General features: G+C 48.8%; 1 protein-coding gene across 5 annotated transcripts in view; it reads right to left on the minus strand.

Moving 5' to 3' along the window:
• Window positions 1–3,961: 3,961 nt before the first annotated feature.
• Window positions 3,962–18,866, minus strand: part of NSG2 (neuronal vesicle trafficking associated 2) — a 137,561-nt gene continuing 122,656 nt past the window's right edge. For all 5 annotated transcript variants that reach the window (XM_017861904.1, XM_017861902.1, XM_017861900.1 and 2 more), the window contains 2 exons: window positions 12,569–12,679; window positions 3,962–5,838 (listed from right to left, as the gene is read on the minus strand). In XM_017861904.1, coding sequence (XP_017717393.1) covers window positions 5,647–5,838; window positions 12,569–12,679 — 303 coding nt within the window. In that variant the 3' untranslated portion in view covers window positions 3,962–5,646. The remainder of the gene's footprint in view (window positions 5,839–12,568; window positions 12,680–18,866) is intronic.

The raw sequence follows: 18,866 nt of genomic DNA on the forward strand, positions 1-18,866 counted from the left end.
GCATGTAAATAATTTAATCAAAATGGTTTTGGAAAATGTGACAGAGACCTCAAAGCAACACTTTATTTGTAATCTTTAAAAATGATGTATTTGTGCCCATCAATGATAGACTGGGTACAGAAAATGTGATATATATACACCATGGAATACTATGCAGCCATAAAAAGGAATGAGATCATGTCCTTTGCAGGGACATGGATGGAACTGGAAGCCATCATTCTCAGCAAACTAACACAGGAACAGAAACCAAACATGGCATGTTCCTACTTATAAGTGGGAGCTGCACAAAGAGAACCACATGGACACAGGGAGGGGAACAACACACACTGGGGCCTGTCAGGGGATAGGGTGGGGGGAGGGAGAGCATCAGGATAAATAGCTAATGTGTGCTGGACTTAATACCTAAGTGATGGGTCGACAGGTGCAGCAAATCACCATGACACACGTTTACCTATATAACAAAACTGCACATCCTGTACCTGGACCCCAGAACTTAAGATTCAATGACATTTTTTTAAGATGATGTATTTGTGTAACTAAATGCAGCAACTGAAAACTGTGAGTCGACATGAAGAAAATGCGGCAGCCTGTGACTTTGTGTTGTTGGGGCACATGTTGTAGATGACATGAGGCCACCCTGGGAGGAAAGGGACAGGGCCTGGGAGCTTCCTGAAGGTGGGCAGGAGGTAATCCGTTTCTCTGTTGTAGTCATTTCAAGGCCAGTACCTTATTTTAACCCACAGCAACCCTATTGGTGGAGGGCGGGGAAGGGGTGGTATTTACAAGTAATTCCAATTTACAGGTAAGGAAACTGAGGCAGAGAGATTGATCCACAGTAGCTACAATTTGTCGAGTTCCTGCTCTAGGTAAATCTTTAAACACTATGTCATGGAGTTCTCACAAAATGAGGTAGGAACAATTCTTATTCCCATCTTAAAGATAAGGAACTGCAGTGTGAAGAGAGGAAGGGAACTAGCAGAGGCAGGTGCAGGAGTCGCACTGGGTCCCAGAGTCGCCTACTCTCCTCCAGGGTCCAACCTCTCCTTGTGCCACTGGCCACACCCCCAACACCTGGGCCCAAACCCAGCAAGGCTCTCACCAAGGGTCTGGAATTGAAAAATAAATTACGTAAGCTCAGTCCACAGCCTCTAGACAACATTCCCTCGGAAGGAGATAGTGAGGCAGAGAGAAAAAGAGAAAGATTAAGAGAAAGAGAGGAGACAGTGAGGAGAGAGAGGACTGGGGAGTGTCCAGAGAGAGAGGCGCAACCATCTTTGGGGGCAACTTTGACTAAATGAACTCTAGATCTGTGTTTTCAGAAACAGGTCATTTCTGACAAAAGGACAGACTCAGATAAACAGGCTGCTCTGCTAGACTGAGTCAGACCTATGGGAAACCGCGTTGCCGTTGCCGTGGAAACCAGTCCTTTTCTCTCCACTGTTCAGGAGTGCTATTTTTTAAAGAGATGGTATTGTGTGCTTCTTGGAAAAATTATTGGGGATCAATTTCTTCTTCTTCCACATGACTCCCCATTTGGATTAGAGCACATCGCAGGAGTTGAGGGAAGATAAATTGACCAACAGCAGTTCTGACAGGTGGCCTTTCAATTTTCCAGAAAAAACATGTATCTCCCTAAATACCTTCTGATCCGATCGACCGCTGGGATGACTCTGGGCGCCATCACTGCTTCTCCCCAGTATGCAGCTACGGGCTGCTCTTTCATCTCGCTCCTCCTCTCCCCCAGCCTGGACTGTGAGCCCGGGGCACGGAGTTGAATCTTTGCCTCTGGCATTGGCTTGGGGGAGGCACCCCAGCAGCCTTATGAGCAGAAGCCCTGGGCTTTCCCTCCCGAATTCTCCTGTCTCTCCTCCACCCTCTCAGATTCTTCCTGTCATAGTGCAACCCGTCCTTCAAGGCCCAGTTCCAAGGCCAGGTTCTCCCAGAACCTAGGCTGACACCCACACAGACATGCCCTCCTGCCTCAGAATTTCTTGCCACATGCAGGCCCAGCCCAGTCACCCTCTCTGCACAACCTTCATCCTGTCTTATCTGGGGGACTATCTGGGGAGGTTCCAATGTTGGTGAGTAGATTAAAAAGCAGGCAAAATACACAAACAGAGCTTAATCTACAAACCAAGGTGCTGTTTTTAGGATCATTGCCTTGCTCCCCTGACCAGCAGGGCTCTGTAACACCCCATCCTGCAAAATTCAGAGATGTCCCTAACCAAACCCACTTGGGTTAAACTCTTCTAACTGATGCCACACTCCTTGGATACATTCATGGGAAGAGTTAGGCATCGTCGTCTATTCCGATAGAGGATAGCACTATATTCCGATAAGGATAGCACTTGGCCCCAGAGTCACTCCTAAAACAGAAATATCTGCACCCATCTTCTGGCCCTCTCTTTCTCCCTCGTTTCTACTCATTCACCCATAGCCTGTTCATTCCAGAGAAGTGATAGCTTTCTTACTTTTTGAGGCACTGGAGTGGCAAATCCACTTATGACAGTGTTTGTACATGTGTTCATTAAGCCTTTCACTGATTCTGTGTAATTGAAAGAAATGTTGGGTGTTTCTGTGCTGGCTATGTGGCTCAGCCAGGCTTTGTGGGTGGGATGCCAGCGCCGATCCCTGCACTCTCCCACTCGCCATCTCCCAAAGCCAGGCTGGAAACCAGAGGCTGTATGGGAGTGGGCAGGGTTGTCTGAGGCCCTATGCTCAGCAGCCTGTGCAGCCCCAGCGGGGAGGTGCTGTGTCGTCTCCCTTCTCTCTCCCAACCACCATGCATGTTCAGCCCCAACCCCTAGCACAGCAACCCGCTTGGAGCCTCAGCTTCCAACTCTGCCCAAAGTCAATCCTGGTCTCTTCCACCGATGGCCTGCCATCCATGTTAGAGGAGATGTGTGAGCACAAACTATAACCTATAAAGATGCAAAGATGCATGGTCACTGCAACATGGCACAGTGCTTAAGACCCTGGCACCAAAAAGGTGTGGGTTTCAATCACAGCTCTGCTGCTCACTGACTGCATGACCTCGAGCAAGCTGCTTCGCCGCTCAGTTCCTCCAGTTCTTCGTCCCCAAATGGGGATGATGATGACGAAGCGGATGGCAGTGGTGTTGAAGGTTGGAGCACCTACTTCACAGAACTGGTAGGAGGGTTGTAGGAACGAAGACACATAAGGCATTTAGTACTCGGCCTGGAGCATAGGGCATTTCGGGGTTGGCTTTTCTTCACAGTCACCATTGATACCGAGTTCCGGCTGAGAATCAGCTCATTCACTCTTAGAGCTGCAACTCGACTTTCTGGAAAAGCATTAGACAGTGTTGCTCAGGGTCTAACATGCAACAGAAGTAGTGTGGGGGTGCAAAGGAGTCCCGCAAACCTGGGTTTGGACCCCCACTGCTCTGCTACAGCCCTCGTAGTCTCTTTTTCCCCTCTGAGCCTCCATGTCTTCATCTGTCTAATGGGATCAATGTCCCCTACCTGCCAAGGTCACGCTAAGCCCGAAATGAGCAATTTAAAAAGGGATCCTCAACATCTTCCTCCTCAGTTGTGGCTAACCACCAGTTGCATTAAGTCAAGGGCATCACCACACCTTTATTTTCATATCTGACTCCTTCGCCAGACTTCAGGGCAGTGACTCTGTGTCATCCGTTGCTGTATTCCCATTCCCCATGCCCAGCACAGCCTGGCCCTAGAAGCTGCCCAGTAGGCATCCACTGCATGAAGGACATTGAGCTGGCAGATAAGCAGCCGGGAACACCTCTCGGTCCTTCCTTAGGACCGCAACACCATCTTAGGCCCCAGTGACCTGAGGATGGACATTGCCCTACAGTCCAATCCTAGCCCCAGCCCAACAGAACACTGTAGGGCTCACCCTGCCCTCTGGGACCCCCACCCCCAGCATCTTCCCCATCAGGCTCACTGAGCAGCAGATAAAAGAACATTGCAAAGGAAGGTCAAGACTCTCAGACACATCTATCTTTATTTGTTTCCTGTCAGAAAATTTCAAGAATTACACCAAAAAATACTTCAGCCTCTGCTACCTACTGACAAAAATACACCACAAAATTATAAAGCGTTCAGCGGTTTTGCTAGGGACAATTTGTTATTCCGCTTTGGATGACAAATGAATTTACAGGTGACTCAGGGTGATGGGAGGTTGAGGGAGAAGGGAGGAAAAATCAGATGAGAGCGTTTGGCAGGATAGTTTGAGCTATGCTAGTCTTAGTACCCAGCTGTTGCATATGATGATTTCAGCAACACAGCAAGCCACAAAATAATACCCTTTACATGACCTGTCGGAGACTCGTGAGGAAGCAGTACCACATCTCAAATAACCAACTCTCCCAGCCGGTTCTGGCCCTGTGGGTCCTGGAGCTGACACCCTGCAGAACTGGCCTCCCTGAAACGTTTAGGAGAGGCAGGGGAATGCCTGATACGGTTCCAGGGAACTGGGAGGCCTGGTCAAGGCTGGATGCTGCCTCCTTGTCAGGAGCTTCTAGAACTCAGTTGGGGAGTTTGGACAAATGTCCCCTTTTAACACAACAAAGTGGGCAAAAGATAGTCCCATTTTTCAGCTTCCTTTAGAAAGGATTTGGCATTGTGGCGGCCCCGATCTTCAGATCTCTTCCTGGCTGTCACCTGAGGCTCCTGGTTGGAATCCTATTGTTGTTGCTATTTTTAGCAGCACTTTGGGAAACAACAAACAAACAAGAACTGAAAAGTCGGTGCCTGTGCTTATCGCTGGTGGCCTAGTGTCACATGCCTGTCCCGTGCCTTCCTTCTTGCAGCCGCACCTTCCTTCCCTCCCTCTCCCCCCGCTGCTGTCTCATCAACATGGGCAGTATCCAGGTGTGCATCTAGAAAACGCAAGCAAATGACAAAGAAAATCTGCCCACTCCTCAGCATTTGCTGATGCAGAACCCACGTTGCAGGGTGAGCATTCAGAGCCCAGGTCATGTGGGTCTGCCCAGGTCCTAGTATGGAGGCCCAGAAAGTTTGTGCTCATCTTGCAAAATGCACCAGAGGACAGTACATTTCACTATGGGTTATGTGCATTCTGGGCTTAGTAACGCCAAAATCAGTTCTTCTCTCCAGCTTGGCCATTCCTCATTTCCTGCGTTCCTACCCTGCAGACCACAGGCTAACCGAATAGTCCCAGTCTGTGTCACTCACGTATTCTGCACCCCCGAACCCCCCACTGAAGCTACGTTTTCTTATCTAAGAAGCCCACAGAGTCTGTGCTCTTCACTGCCCTTCAACGTCTTCCGATGGAACCAGGTTAATGCTTTTTGTTCATGTTCTTTGTTTCTTTCCTTTTCTGCTGTTACATTTTCCTAACAAAGAATAAGCAGTGGCTTTAAAAATATCTTACATGGGAACAATCAACACGAAACATGCCTTTGTACATGAGCCTGACTCGGGGACGAATCAACAATACAATACCAAGGAACGAAAAGAAATATCGGTCAGACAACTCCAGCCACACCATGTTTTCGGTGCGCTCCTCCCCCACCCTGCCCCCCCCGCCCCGGCCCCGCCCATATCCCAGGAGTACAGTGTTGTCTTGTAACTGGAGCTTGGCTTAGCCAATGGGGGTCCTCCTCTCCACCCCGCCCCCCATTCTGGCTGGGGCAGGCCTCTAGTGGCCCTGGGTCTTGGGCGGCTTGGGCTCATGGATGACAGCGGCTGCCGACAGCCACGGCCCGATGGCCCGGGCAGTGCTCTGCTTGGCCACACTGTAGTGGCTGATGACTGTGTAGAAGCGGCTTCTGGAATTGGGGTCCTGGGAGGAGTAGTACGCATCCAGGGAGGCTGGGATACAGCGTTTGTGCTGGGGAAGAAAGAGACAGAGTCGGGTCATTCAGCAAACTGCTTCCAGCCTGCCTAGCAACACAGCCACCCTGATTAGGGCGCAGCTGCACTGGGCTGTCGACCAGAGGGCAGGTGACAGCTCCTGACCTGGGCCTGGCATGCAGCAGCCTTCCCAACACCAGCACCAGCACAAACACCAAAGCTCCACTTAGAAGAAGCCAGACGACCCGAACCTGATATTGACACTGATTCAAGGCCAGCCTTCTCTGCGCACTGACTATCCGGCTCTAGTGGACGCTCTAGGGAACCCCACAGACTCCCTCTAGCTGGCTGATTCACCTATCCTCTGGTTGCCTCTCTGGGCTGTTGTTCATGGCCAATGACTATTTATTTCCTCCATTTTACACTTGCATCTCCTTTCTCTTATATCAAAAGTCTTGCCGGGTGCGGTGGCTCACGCCTGTAATTCCAGCACTTTGGGAGGCTGAGGTGGGCAGATCACAAGGTCAGGAGTTCAAGACCAGCCTGACCAACAGAGTGAAACCCCATTACTACTACAAATACAAAAATTAGCTGGGCATGGTGGCGCATGCCTATACTCCCAGCTACTCAGGAGGCTGAGGCAGGAGAATCGCTTGAACCCAGGAGGCAGAGGTTGCAGTGAGCTGAGATGGTGCCACTGCACTCCAGCCTGGGTGACGAAGCGAAATTCCATCTCAAAAAAAGAAAAGAAAAGAAAAGAAAAAAAAGTCTTGTCTCCTAACAACATTCATTTGCATTATCCTACAATAAATATAGAACAGTCACAAAACAGCACTAATATTACTACTAAGAGGTAATGAACCTGTGGACTACTGGACTAACTTGGAGGTTTCCCTGCAGCTCCATATGTCCTTAGAATACACTCCACCAAGGGTGGGAGGTGAACATGCTGTCATCTACAACCGGTTGAAATATTTATTTTCTTTGCACGTTTATGTCCTTAACTTGATATAGAACTAAGTTCTTTAAACAATGAACCTCTTGCTTTTCTTATTTATTTATTTTAGATATGTCAAACATTTACATATTTCAAGGACAAATATTTAAGAAGATAGATCCGAAGAAGCCTTGTGTCCATCCCTTCCTCCTGATGAACCATTTTATTAATTTTAAAATTTATCCTTCCTGAATTTCTTTCCAAAACAATAAGCAAGTAGCGCTCACCTCCCCTTTGCCCACACACAGGCAGGACCTTCCTTCCATCATTCAGCCCTACTATCTTGAAGAGCGTTCTCTGTCCATGTATAAAGGCTTTCCTTCCTTATTTTCCCAGTTGTAGTGACGTTCACTGTGTGGATGTGTCAGTTTATTCAACTGTCCCCTACTGTTCCCATTGTTTTGAGTCTTCCCGAACCTCAGCTTCTTTTTTTTTGAGACGGAGTCTTGCTCTGTCCCCAAGCTGGAGTGCAATGGCGTGACCTCGGCTTACTGCAACCTCTACCTCCCGGGTTGAAGCAATTCTCCTACCTCAGCCTCCCAAGTAGCTGGGATTACAGGCATGTGCCACCACACTTGGCTAATTTTGTATTTTAGTAGAGATGGGGTTTCTCCATGTTGGTCAGGATGGTCTCAGAACCTCAGCTTCTGACCACTTGGAGTGTAGTCTAGGAAGCCAGATCTGAACCCCTCCATGGAAGTTTAGGAGGTCAGATTACACCCTTGGTGGAGTGTGTTCTAAGGACACATGGAGCTGCAGAGAAACCTCCGAGTTCATTCAGTAGTCTCCAGGTTCATTATCTCTTAGTAGTAATACTGGTGCTATTTTGTGACTGTTCTATATATATTGTAGGATAAGGCAAAGACATCATTACATGAACGTTGTTAGGAGCCAAGACTTTTGATATAAGAGAAAAGAGATGTAAGTATATAATGGAGGAAATAAATAGTCATTGGCTGTGAGCAATGGCCCAGAGAGGCAACCAGGCGATAGGTGAGTCAACCAGCTAGAGGCGGTCAGATTGGAGTGTAATCCAGGCAATGCAGAACCGAAGGATACACATTTGCAGGCTGGCACACTTCCTATTTGGTCTCCCTACATCAAAACATAATTATTGTGATGTCTTGGAAAACCCTCTTAACTAAACACTCTCTACATTTAATTCCTCGTGTGTGAAATGGGAGCCAAAGAAACAGTATTTCTCAGAATGGTTGTACAGCCCAACTGAAATAATGTTTAAGGAAACATTCAGCAAAGGTTCTGATGTATTAGAGATACTCAGCAAATGGTAATTATAAATATTAATAGCATCAGCTGTGTTCGCTCTGAAACAGACTCTGTCTTTATTGCAACTAACATTTGTTGAGAGCGCATTATCTAATAGGCCCTTTGTTAACTGATTTTACTTAAATTCTCTCCTTAAGGCCTCCCCCAAATCCTGGGAGCAGGCATTATCAGCCCCCATTTTGCAGGGGAGAAAATGAGGTTCAGAGGGGCAAGGAGACTCCTGGAGGTCATGCAGCAGGTTCTGTTCTCTCAGAGGAGTTTAATCAGAGTGTGGGTCAAGGGGAGACTTCGAGACAGAGCTTCAAAGAACCTCAGAGGCACCAGCCCTGCCTTTACACCTCTGGAGGCCACTGCAAGGGTAAGCAAACAGCCATTGAGCCAGGAAGGCCCACACCAAGCTGAGCTTTTCCAAAATGGAACAGTCCATGTCAAGAGGTAGTGAGCTGCTTCCCTCATTGTTGATGTGCCGTAAAAGCTGGACCACCTCCTGAACCTGGAGAGCACCACCTTGGGGAGGAACTCTCCTGCCTACTGGAGACTGAGTCCCTCAGGAAAACTTGGAAACTCCTTGCCAAACACATATTCCATTTTAAAGAGTCGGTAAGGAGGTTATCATACCCAGAATTTGGACACCAGTGAAGAGAAGACATTGATTAACTCTCTAACTGAACTTGAAAGTGACCTGGGGCTACCCAACCACCTCTTACCTTATAGACGAATCCCTCTGGGCAGCTGTGGTCATAGGTGAAGGCTTTGTAAACCACCAGGAACACGATGCACGCAAGGAAAGCTAGGGCCAGGCTGACAAGGATGGTGACCTGGAGGAACATAAAATTGAGAGTCATCCAGCCTCAGTCTGCCCACCTTCAGTATCTGCATGCAGCCTTCAGAGCCTAGGACTGGCAGGCAGCATGGTGTGCTAGAAAGGGGACAGGTCCAAGGAACTGGTTCTGTCTCGGCTTTGTTACTAACTTGCAGTCTTAGGCAAATCACCTATGCTCTTTGGGCCTGTTTACGCCTTCTTCAGGATAATCTCTGAAGCTCCGGTTTTGTTTTGTTTTGCTTTGTTTTGTTTGTTTGTTGTTGTGAGATGGAGTCTCACTCTGTCACCCAGGCTGGAGAGCTGGAGTGCAATGGCGCCATCTCAGCTCACTGCAACCTTCGCCTCCCGGGTTCAAGCGCTTCTCCCTGCCTCAGGCTTCCAAGTAACTGGGATTACAGGCACTCACCAACACACCCGGCTAATTTTGTATTTTTTAGTAGAGACAGGGTTTCACCATGTTGGCCAGGCTGGTCTTGAACTCCTGATCTCAGGTGATCCGCCTGCCCTGGCCTCCCAAAGTACTGGGATTACAGGCATGAACCACTGTGCCCGACCGCTCCTTTCTGATTTAACATGTGATTTCCCCTCATTTTACTTTTCCTGATAACTATGTGGGATGTAGGGGGGTTGATCAATAAGCCATCACTTTCAGTGCTTCCTGCTTTCCATCCCTACCCCATGCCACCACTGGTGCATTCCAACCTTGGACACCAACTGCTTCTTTCGCCTTTACTTGGACATCTAACACACTTTCAACACATTCCCAAACCAAATTCCCGCTCTCCTCCCAACCCAAACCTGCTCCGCCTGCATTCTTCTTCATCTCAGAATATGTCAATTTCACATTTGCAGACACTCAGGCCAAATATCCTGAAGTCATCCTTGACTCCTTTTTTCTCACACACCACATCCAATCTACCAGAAGAAACTATCATTTCTGCCTTCAAAGACACCCATAACCTGACCACTTCTTACCGCCTCCATCATGTCCAACCAAGTGGAAGCGATCATCATCTCATCTGCAGCATCTAACAGCCTTCTAACTAGCGATGACTTCCCTGTCCTCTAGGGTGTATTCAGCACACAGCAACCAGAGAGAGCCTTATAAAATCTAAAACAAACCAGGGGCCAGGTACAGTGGCTCACACCTGTAATTTCAGCACTTTAGGAGGCCGAGGTGGGAAGATCACTTGAGGTCAGGAGTTCGTGACCAGCTTGCCCAACACGGCGAAACCCCATCTCTACTAAAATACAAAANCATGCCTATACTCCCAGCTACTCAGGAGGCTGAGGCAGGAGAATCGCTTGAACCCAGGAGGCAGAGGTTGCAGTGAGCTGAGATGGTGCCACTGCACTCCAGCCTGGGTGACGAAGCGAAATTCCATCTCAAAAAAAGAAAAAGAAAAAGAAAAAAAAGTCTTGTCTCCTAACAACATTCATTTGCATTATCCTACAATAAATATAGAACAGTCACAAAACAGCACTAATATTACTACTAAGAGGTAATGAACCTGTGGACTACTGGACTAACTTGGAGGTTTCCCTGCAGCTCCATATGTCCTTAGAATACACTCCACCAAGGGTGGGAGGTGAACATGCTGTCATCTACAACCGGTTGAAATATTTATTTTCTTTGCACGTTTATGTCCTTAACTTGATATAGAACTAAGTTCTTTAAACAATGAACCTCTTGCTTTTTCTTATTTATTTATTTTTAGATATGTCAAACATTTACATATTTCAAGGACAAATATTTAAGAAGATAGATCCGAAGAAGCCTTGTGTCCATCCCTTCCTCCTGATGAACCATTTTTATTAATTTTTAAAATTTATCCTTCCTGAATTTCTTTCCAAAACAATAAGCAAGTAGCGCTCACCTCCCCTTTGCCCACACACAGGCAGGACCTTCCTTCCATCATTCAGCCCTACTATCTTGAAGAGCGTTCTCTGTCCATGTATAAAGGCTTTCCTTCCTTATTTTCCCAGTTGTAGTGACGTTCACTGTGTGGATGTGTCAGTTTATTCAACTGTCCCCTACTGTTCCCATTGTTTTGAGTCTTCCCGAACCTCAGCTTCTTTTTTTTTGAGACGGAGTCTTGCTCTGTCCCCCAAGCTGGAGTGCAATGGCGCGACCTCGGCTTACTGCAACCTCTACCTCCCGGGTTGAAGCAATTCTCCTACCTCAGCCTCCCAAGTAGCTGGGATTACAGGCATGTGCCACCACACTTGGCTAATTTTGTATTTTTAGTAGAGATGGGGTTTCTCCATGTTGGTCAGGATGGTCTCAGAACCTCAGCTTCTGACCACTTGGAGTGTAGTCTAGGAAGCCAGATCTGAACCCCCTCCATGGAAGTTTAGGAGGTCAGATTACACCCTTGGTGGAGTGTGTTCTAAGGACACATGGAGCTGCAGAGAAACCTCCGAGTTCATTCAGTAGTCTCCAGGTTCATTATCTCTTAGTAGTAATACTGGTGCTATTTTGTGACTGTTCTATATATATTGTAGGATAAGGCAAAGACATCATTACATGAACGTTGTTAGGAGCCAAGACTTTTGATATAAGAGAAAAGAGATGTAAGTATATAATGGAGGAAATAAATAGTCATTGGCTGTGAGCAATGGCCCAGAGAGGCAACCAGGCGATAGGTGAGTCAACCAGCTAGAGGCGGTCAGATTGGAGTGTAATCCAGGCAATGCAGAACCGAAGGATACACATTTGCAGGCTGGCACACTTCCTATTTGGTCTCCCTACATCAAAACATAATTATTGTGATGTCTTGGAAAACCCTCTTAACTAAACACTCTCTACATTTAATTCCTCGTGTGTGAAATGGGAGCCAAAGAAACAGTATTTCTCAGAATGGTTGTACAGCCCAACTGAAATAATGTTTAAGGAAACATTCAGCAAAGGTTCTGATGTATTAGAGATACTCAGCAAATGGTAATTATAAATATTAATAGCATCAGCTGTGTTCGCTCTGAAACAGACTCTGTCTTTATTGCAACTAACATTTGTTGAGAGCGCATTATCTAATAGGCCCTTAACTTAAATTTAAGTTAACTGATTTTACTTAAATTCTCTCCTTAAGGCCTCCCCCAAATCCTGGGAGCAGGCATTATCAGCCCCCATTTTGCAGGGGAGAAAATGAGGTTCAGAGGGGCAAGGAGACTCCTGGAGGTCATGCAGCAGGTTCTGTTCTCTCAGAGGAGTTTAATCAGAGTGTGGGTCAAGGGGAGACTTCGAGACAGAGCTTCAAAGAACCTCAGAGGCACCAGCCCTGCCTTTACACCTCTGGAGGCCACTGCAAGGGTAAGCAAACAGCCATTGAGCCAGGAAGGCCCACACCAAGCCGAGCTTTTCCAAAATGGAACAGTCCATGTCAAGAGGTAGTGAGCTGCTTCCCTCATTGTTGATGTGCCGTAAAAGCTGGACCACCTCCTGAACCTGGAGAGCACCACCTTGGGGGAGGAACTCTCCTGCCTACTGGAGACTGAGTCCCTCAGGAAAACTTGGAAACTCCTTGCCAAACACATATTCCATTTTAAAGAGTCGGTAAGGAGGTTATCATACCCAGAATTTGGACACCAGTGAAGAGAAGACATTGATTAACTCTCTAACTGAACTTGAAAGTGACCTGGGGCTACCCAACCACCTCTTACCTTATAGACGAATCCCTCTGGGCAGCTGTGGTCATAGGTGAAGGCTTTGTAAACCACCAGGAACACGATGCACGCAAGGAAAGCTAGGGCCAGGCTGACAAGGATGGTGACCTGGAGGAACATAAAATTGAGAGTCATCCAGCCTCAGTCTGCCCACCTTCAGTATCTGCATGCAGCCTTCAGAGCCTAGGACTGGCAGGCAGCATGGTGTGCTAGAAAGGGGGACAGGTCCAAGGAACTGGTTCTGTCTCGGCTTTGTTACTAACTTGCAGTCTTAGGCAAATCACCTATGCTCTTTGGGCCTGTTTACGCCTTCTTCAGGATAATCTCTGAAGCTCCGGTTTTGTTTTGTTTTGCTTTGTTTTGTTTGTTTGTTGTTGTGAGATGGAGTCTCACTCTGTCACCCAGGCTGGAGAGCTGGAGTGCAATGGCGCCATCTCAGCTCACTGCAACCTTCGCCTCCCGGGTTCAAGCGCTTCTCCCTGCCTCAGGCTTCCAAGTAACTGGGATTACAGGCACTCACCAACACACCCGGCTAATTTTTGTATTTTTTAGTAGAGACAGGGTTTCACCATGTTGGCCAGGCTGGTCTTGAACTCCTGATCTCAGGTGATCCGCCTGCCCTGGCCTCCCAAAGTACTGGGATTACAGGCATGAACCACTGTGCCCGACCGCTCCTTTCTGATTTAACATGTGATTTCCCCCTCATTTTACTTTTCCTGATAACTATGTGGGATGTAGGGGGGTTGATCAATAAGCCATCACTTTCAGTGCTTCCTGCTTTCCATCCCTACCCCATGCCACCACTGGTGCATTCCAACCTTGGACACCAACTGCTTCTTTCGCCTTTACTTGGACATCTAACACACTTTCAACACATTCCCAAACCAAATTCCCGCTCTCCTCCCAACCCAAACCTGCTCCGCCTGCATTCTTCTTCATCTCAGAATATGTCAATTTCACATTTGCAGACACTCAGGCCAAATATCCTGAAGTCATCCTTGACTCCTTTTTTCTCACACACCACATCCAATCTACCAGAAGAAACTATCATTTCTGCCTTCAAAGACACCCATAACCTGACCACTTCTTACCGCCTCCATCATGTCCAACCAAGTGGAAGCGATCATCATCTCATCTGCAGCATCTAACAGCCTTCTAACTAGCGATGACTTCCCTGTCCTCTAGGGTGTATTCAGCACACAGCAACCAGAGAGAGCCTTATAAAATCTAAAACAAACCAGGGGCCAGGTACAGTGGCTCACACCTGTAATTTCAGCACTTTAGGAGGCCGAGGTGGGAAGATCACTTGAGGTCAGGAGTTCGTGACCAGCTTGCCCAACACGGCGAAACCCCATCTCTACTAAAAATACAAAAAAAAAAAAAAAAAAGCCAGGGGTGGTGGCAGGCACCTGTGATCCCAGCTACTGGGGAGGCTGAGGCAGGAGAATTGCTTGAACCTGGAAGGTGGAGGCTGTAGTGAGCTGAGATGGCGCCACTGCACTCCAGCCTGGGTGACAGAGTGAGACTCCATCTAAATAAATAAATAAATAAATAAATAAATAAATAAATAAAAGAAAGCATGGCCCTTTTCTGCTCGAAAGCATGCAGTGGTCTCCAGCTCATTCAGAGCATAAACCCAGTTCCTACCTATTATCTGAAAGCAACCTTTAAAAAAATAATACAACACCAAACTAAGTGGGGACACCATCAGGATTCATCTGAAACCAGTCATTGGTTAACGTCAGAGGCATCTCCAGGCTTGCACTGACCCCATCCCACCACCTATGTACAAGGGGGCAGGGATGCCCCCATGACACTGCGGCATCTAATGTTACAAGCAGAATTTGTGTGTGTTATTTTTTAAAGCCGGTGTCCCTTTCAGTCAGTTGGCCCAGAAATATGGCAGGATTCTTCTCATGGAGGAAAGGTTCTTTTTGATTCAGGAAAAGAATAATAATAACTTTGGGAGTGTCCATGCCATCTCTTTTCCACCCCAGGGCATGTTTATAAGGAAAGAAGGAGACAGGAGTCTACATTACTCCAAAAATATGAAGTTGTTTGTTGGCAGTTTTAAATACTGGACAGGAGGAATTTGAAAAGGAAAAGAGGAAGATGGATGTGGGGAGGATTCTGTCCAAATCTCATGGGCAGACACTGTCCATGAGCAATTCCTAATGAGTGTATGTATGAAGTTTTAGGACAGTACTGTTTTTAAGCTACTGTTGACACAATGTGCTGTCCATTCTCTCCATTACCCCAAGCCAACAGTTGAAGCCCGTTGCATGATTATCAGCCTCCTGCCTTGGATTGCAGTGATAACAGTATGGGGTGAGATGGTGCAGAGATCAGTCCAGGTATCACACAGGCAAGAGGTGGAGCCGAGATGGAGAAATCAAGAGAAGTTGGACTTAAAGCAAGAGATACCCTGAAGACACATACGCACCCTAGGAACCTCTTATTTGAATAGTACAGGAAAGGGGGCCAGCCAAGACCACGGCTCACAAATGCTGAGGACCCAGGAACACATGATCAAGTCTACATGGAATAGAGATATAAAACATTTTAAATGCCCAGATTTCCCAATAGCCAAAAGGTAGAAACAGCCCAAATTTCCATCCGCTGATGAATGAATAAACAAATTGTGGTCTATCCACGCAGGGGAATGTTATTCAGCCATGAAAGGGAATGAAGGACCAGCTGCAGATGCAGACGGCCCTTCCAAACGTGATGCTGAGCCAAAGAACCCAGATGCCAAGGCCACATGTCATGTGATTCCATCTGATGAGCTACCCAGAACGGGGAAATGCACAGAAGCAGGTGCAGACTGGAGCCTGCTAGGACTAGGGGGTCTGGGGGGATGCGGAATGACTGATAAGGGGTATAGGGTTTCCTTTTGGGGTAATGAAAATGTTTTGAAACTAGACAGAGGTGATGGTTGCACAACATTATGAATGCACTAAATGCCACTGCACTGCTCACTTTAAAGTCGTTATGTTTATGTTACATGAGTTTTCTCTTAGTTTTTTAAGATAAATGCCCAGAATTCAGGCAGCAGCCTGGCACCTGTAGCTCTGCCCTGGGGACAGGGAGCCAATTTCCTAAGTGGTGACCCTTTCTGTTAAAGGGACATTAAAATCCTGTTGGCATCCTGTCCCCTCAAAGAGAACACACCTGGGCCCAGCCAAGAGAGTTGCCTATAGCCGCAGGCTCATCCACGGACTGCAGTGCAGCTGCAGAGCTCGTGTGTGCGCAGGAGGGAGTTCAGAGCCTCAGCCCTAGCCTGCCATTGCCTCCAGCCTGATGATGCAGGGTCTGAGGGAGCTGCTGGAAAGGTTCCCATCCCAATGACCATGTGCAACCCCAAATCTTGCCTAGGCAGAGTCCCCGGCCTCTTGGGAGACTCAGGAGCCAGGCAAGACCTCCCAACATGGGTGTGGACATGCCCAGCCAGGGCTGGATGCGGCCCCTGGTCAGCAGCGGCTTAGTAAAGGGGCGCTAGGAGCTGGTGCAGGACCCAGCAAGCCCGCCGGTGGGACAGGTTCCCTTTACAAGGTGGGCTGCTCCACTGCTAATGCCCCCTGAGTTAGGAAATCCCAAATAGGAACTGCAGGGGCTGATTCACCAAAGTGCCACCAGGGCTAGAGAGCACGAGCACAGAGCAGGCCTCCGGCAAATGCTTCTGGAAAAAGAAAAGGGAGGGAGGGAGGTCCCTATGAGGTAGTGGTTTCAAACCCTGCTTCACATTAGAAGCAGCTGAGGAGGTCAGAAATGCTGATGCCTAGGTTGTCACCACCCCCATGGGTTCTGATTCCATGGGTCCAGGACAAGGCTCTCCAGGTAATTACCATGTGTAACCAGGAAGAGCAGCGCTGCTCTAGTAGGACTACCTGTGAGTGGTTCTCAAGCAGCTGCACGTTAGAATGCCCTGGGATTCAAACGTTTCAGATGATCCTGGTGCTCTAGCCCCACCTCAAACCAATTACACCAGAATCTCTGGGGGTGTAGTCCAGGCCTCGGCATGTTTTGAGGCCCCCAGGTGGTCCCCACATGCAAGCAGTCCTGTGTGTTGACACTTGCCGGGTGTCCTCCATGACTATCAGAGTCAAGGGCCTAACGCTGACTGGTTGCCATGGGTGCAGCCCAGCCCATGGGATTCTGCCCAAGCAGGGCTAACTTCCGCCAGCCCGCACCACATGTTCCATGACCCCAGAATTAGGCTGAATGGAGGCTGTTTTAGCTGAAGGAGAGTTTGCCTCCCTGTCCTGAATTTTGGTAACTTCTGCAACTGAAGGCCAATCATTCCCTAAGAGTCTGGTGAGGTCAGACAGCACGTTGTGGTGAATCAGGCATAGGCTTTCTCTTGAGGCCTCACAGTCTACAGGGGGAGGGAGAGATAGACTGATGGGAGCAGACACTTGCAACACAGAGGCGACACCATGACAGGCCATCAGCACAGGGGGCTGCTGGACCTAACTAACCTGGGGGTGGGGGCATCAGGGATGTCCTCCTGGGGGATGTGACATCAGAAGTGACTTCATGGAAGAACATTAGGATCGGGGGGAAGAAGGCTCTGAGCAGAGGAAATGGCATCAGCCATGGACAGAACATGGAAAGCACACGGGCTGCAGCCATGGACAGAACATGGAAAGCACACGGGCTGTTCTGGAAGCATCAAAGGCCTTGGCATGACTGGCCCAAGGGTGTGAGTGATGGGGAAGCCTGGGGGCCTGGGCAGGGGGCAAAGAACAGATTACACTTGGACTTGATCTTAAGGACAACAGGGAGTAGTGACAGTTCTAAGCAGGGAAGTGACAGGGTCAGAATTATGTTTTGGAGTAATGTCTCTGGGGCAACAGAAGGCATGTTTGCAGGGGGATGGCTGAAGGCAAGGAGGCCAGTGGGAAGGCTGATGTAGTAGGGCGTCTCAGGTGCTGAGGCCAGACAGGGCAGTGAGGTGAAGTCAATGGCCTAAGATGGCATAGGAGGTGAGCACAGCACTGCGAGACAAGAGGAGGAAGGGTCGGCTCAGGCCGGCGAGTTTCACAGGTGAGCTTTCTGGATTCTGGATGACGGAGTTGCCAGTGGTTGTTGGGGTGGGGCAGGAGCTGGAGAGTCCTCATTTGGTTCCAGGGCGAGATTTCCTACAGGCAGGTTTCAGTTCTGCGAGGCATCCTACTGAACCCAGACTCCCTTTCTGGTGGATTTGTGAAATTCAGGGGCCCCACGTGCCTGATCCCTGCAACAAAGCTCCCGCCATGCCGGGCGAGCCTAAGAGGGCTGGGGAGAGGAACTCCCACTTCCCCACAAAGCACCTCAACATGAAAGCCGGACTCCACATCAATATTTATTGACTCGGTTTATACAACCTCCATCCTCAGAGACGTTCTAAAGCCCTTGGTTTCAGCTCTTGAATGTAACAACCTAAGCCTCACAATAAACAGCTCGCTAGTTCTCCTGCGCTAGATTGGAGGTTTCATTAGAGGCACAATCCTCACCGCAGAATCACACTCTCTCTGCACCCGTCTCCCCTCATTCATTCACTCAGCCCCTCGTCATCCGCCCTCATCCACTCACTCAGCCCCTCGTCGTCCGCCCTCATCCACTCACTCAGCCCCTCGTCGTCCGCCCTCATCCACTCACTCAGCCCCTCGTCGTCCGCCCTCATCTACTCACTCAGCCACTCATCGTCCGCTCAGTGCGAGTCTATTAAAGGGCCTACTGTGAGGTGGATGCTGTGCACCGTCATGGCCTCAAGGAGTTCACAGGCGGGAGAGTCAGACATTCAATGAGCAAATCACCAAAGAAATAACCACAAACCAAGCACTGAATGTGGTCTGAACAGAGCACACGAAGGTTGCTCTTTGATGGGGTGGTCCTGGAAGCGAGAGGGGACTGGGCTCCAGGCAACCCCGGGCCAGAGCATTGCAGCATTCCAGGCTGCCCAGAGATCCTACAACGAAGAGGAGCTCGTGGTTCCAGAGGGCCTGGAAGGAGCAGTCTGGCTGTGACAGAGGGCACAAGGAGGAGAGAGCATTGAGGTGAGGCTGGAAGGAAGGCAGGGGTCCACCCTGTAGGGCTTTGGAGGTCAATATCACCCTTGTCCTGCCCAAGAGAGTAGCTCCCCACAGAGGCAGCCCTGGTGCTGTCGGGGTAACATCTCCGCTCAGCCTGCATCCCCTCAGCCACCCTCCAGTCTCATGTACCTCTCCCCACTGGTTCACACTGTCCCCTCCAGCCCTGGCACCCTAAGAGTTCCTGCAGTTGCTTCTCTGGGCCTTGGGCCAGGCCTGGAGCC

The sequence above is a fragment of the Rhinopithecus bieti genome, unplaced genomic scaffold (genome assembly GCF_001698545.2).
Source record: "Rhinopithecus bieti isolate Rb0 unplaced genomic scaffold, ASM169854v2 scaffold_61461, whole genome shotgun sequence".
Lineage (NCBI taxonomy): Eukaryota > Metazoa > Chordata > Mammalia > Primates > Cercopithecidae > Rhinopithecus > Rhinopithecus bieti.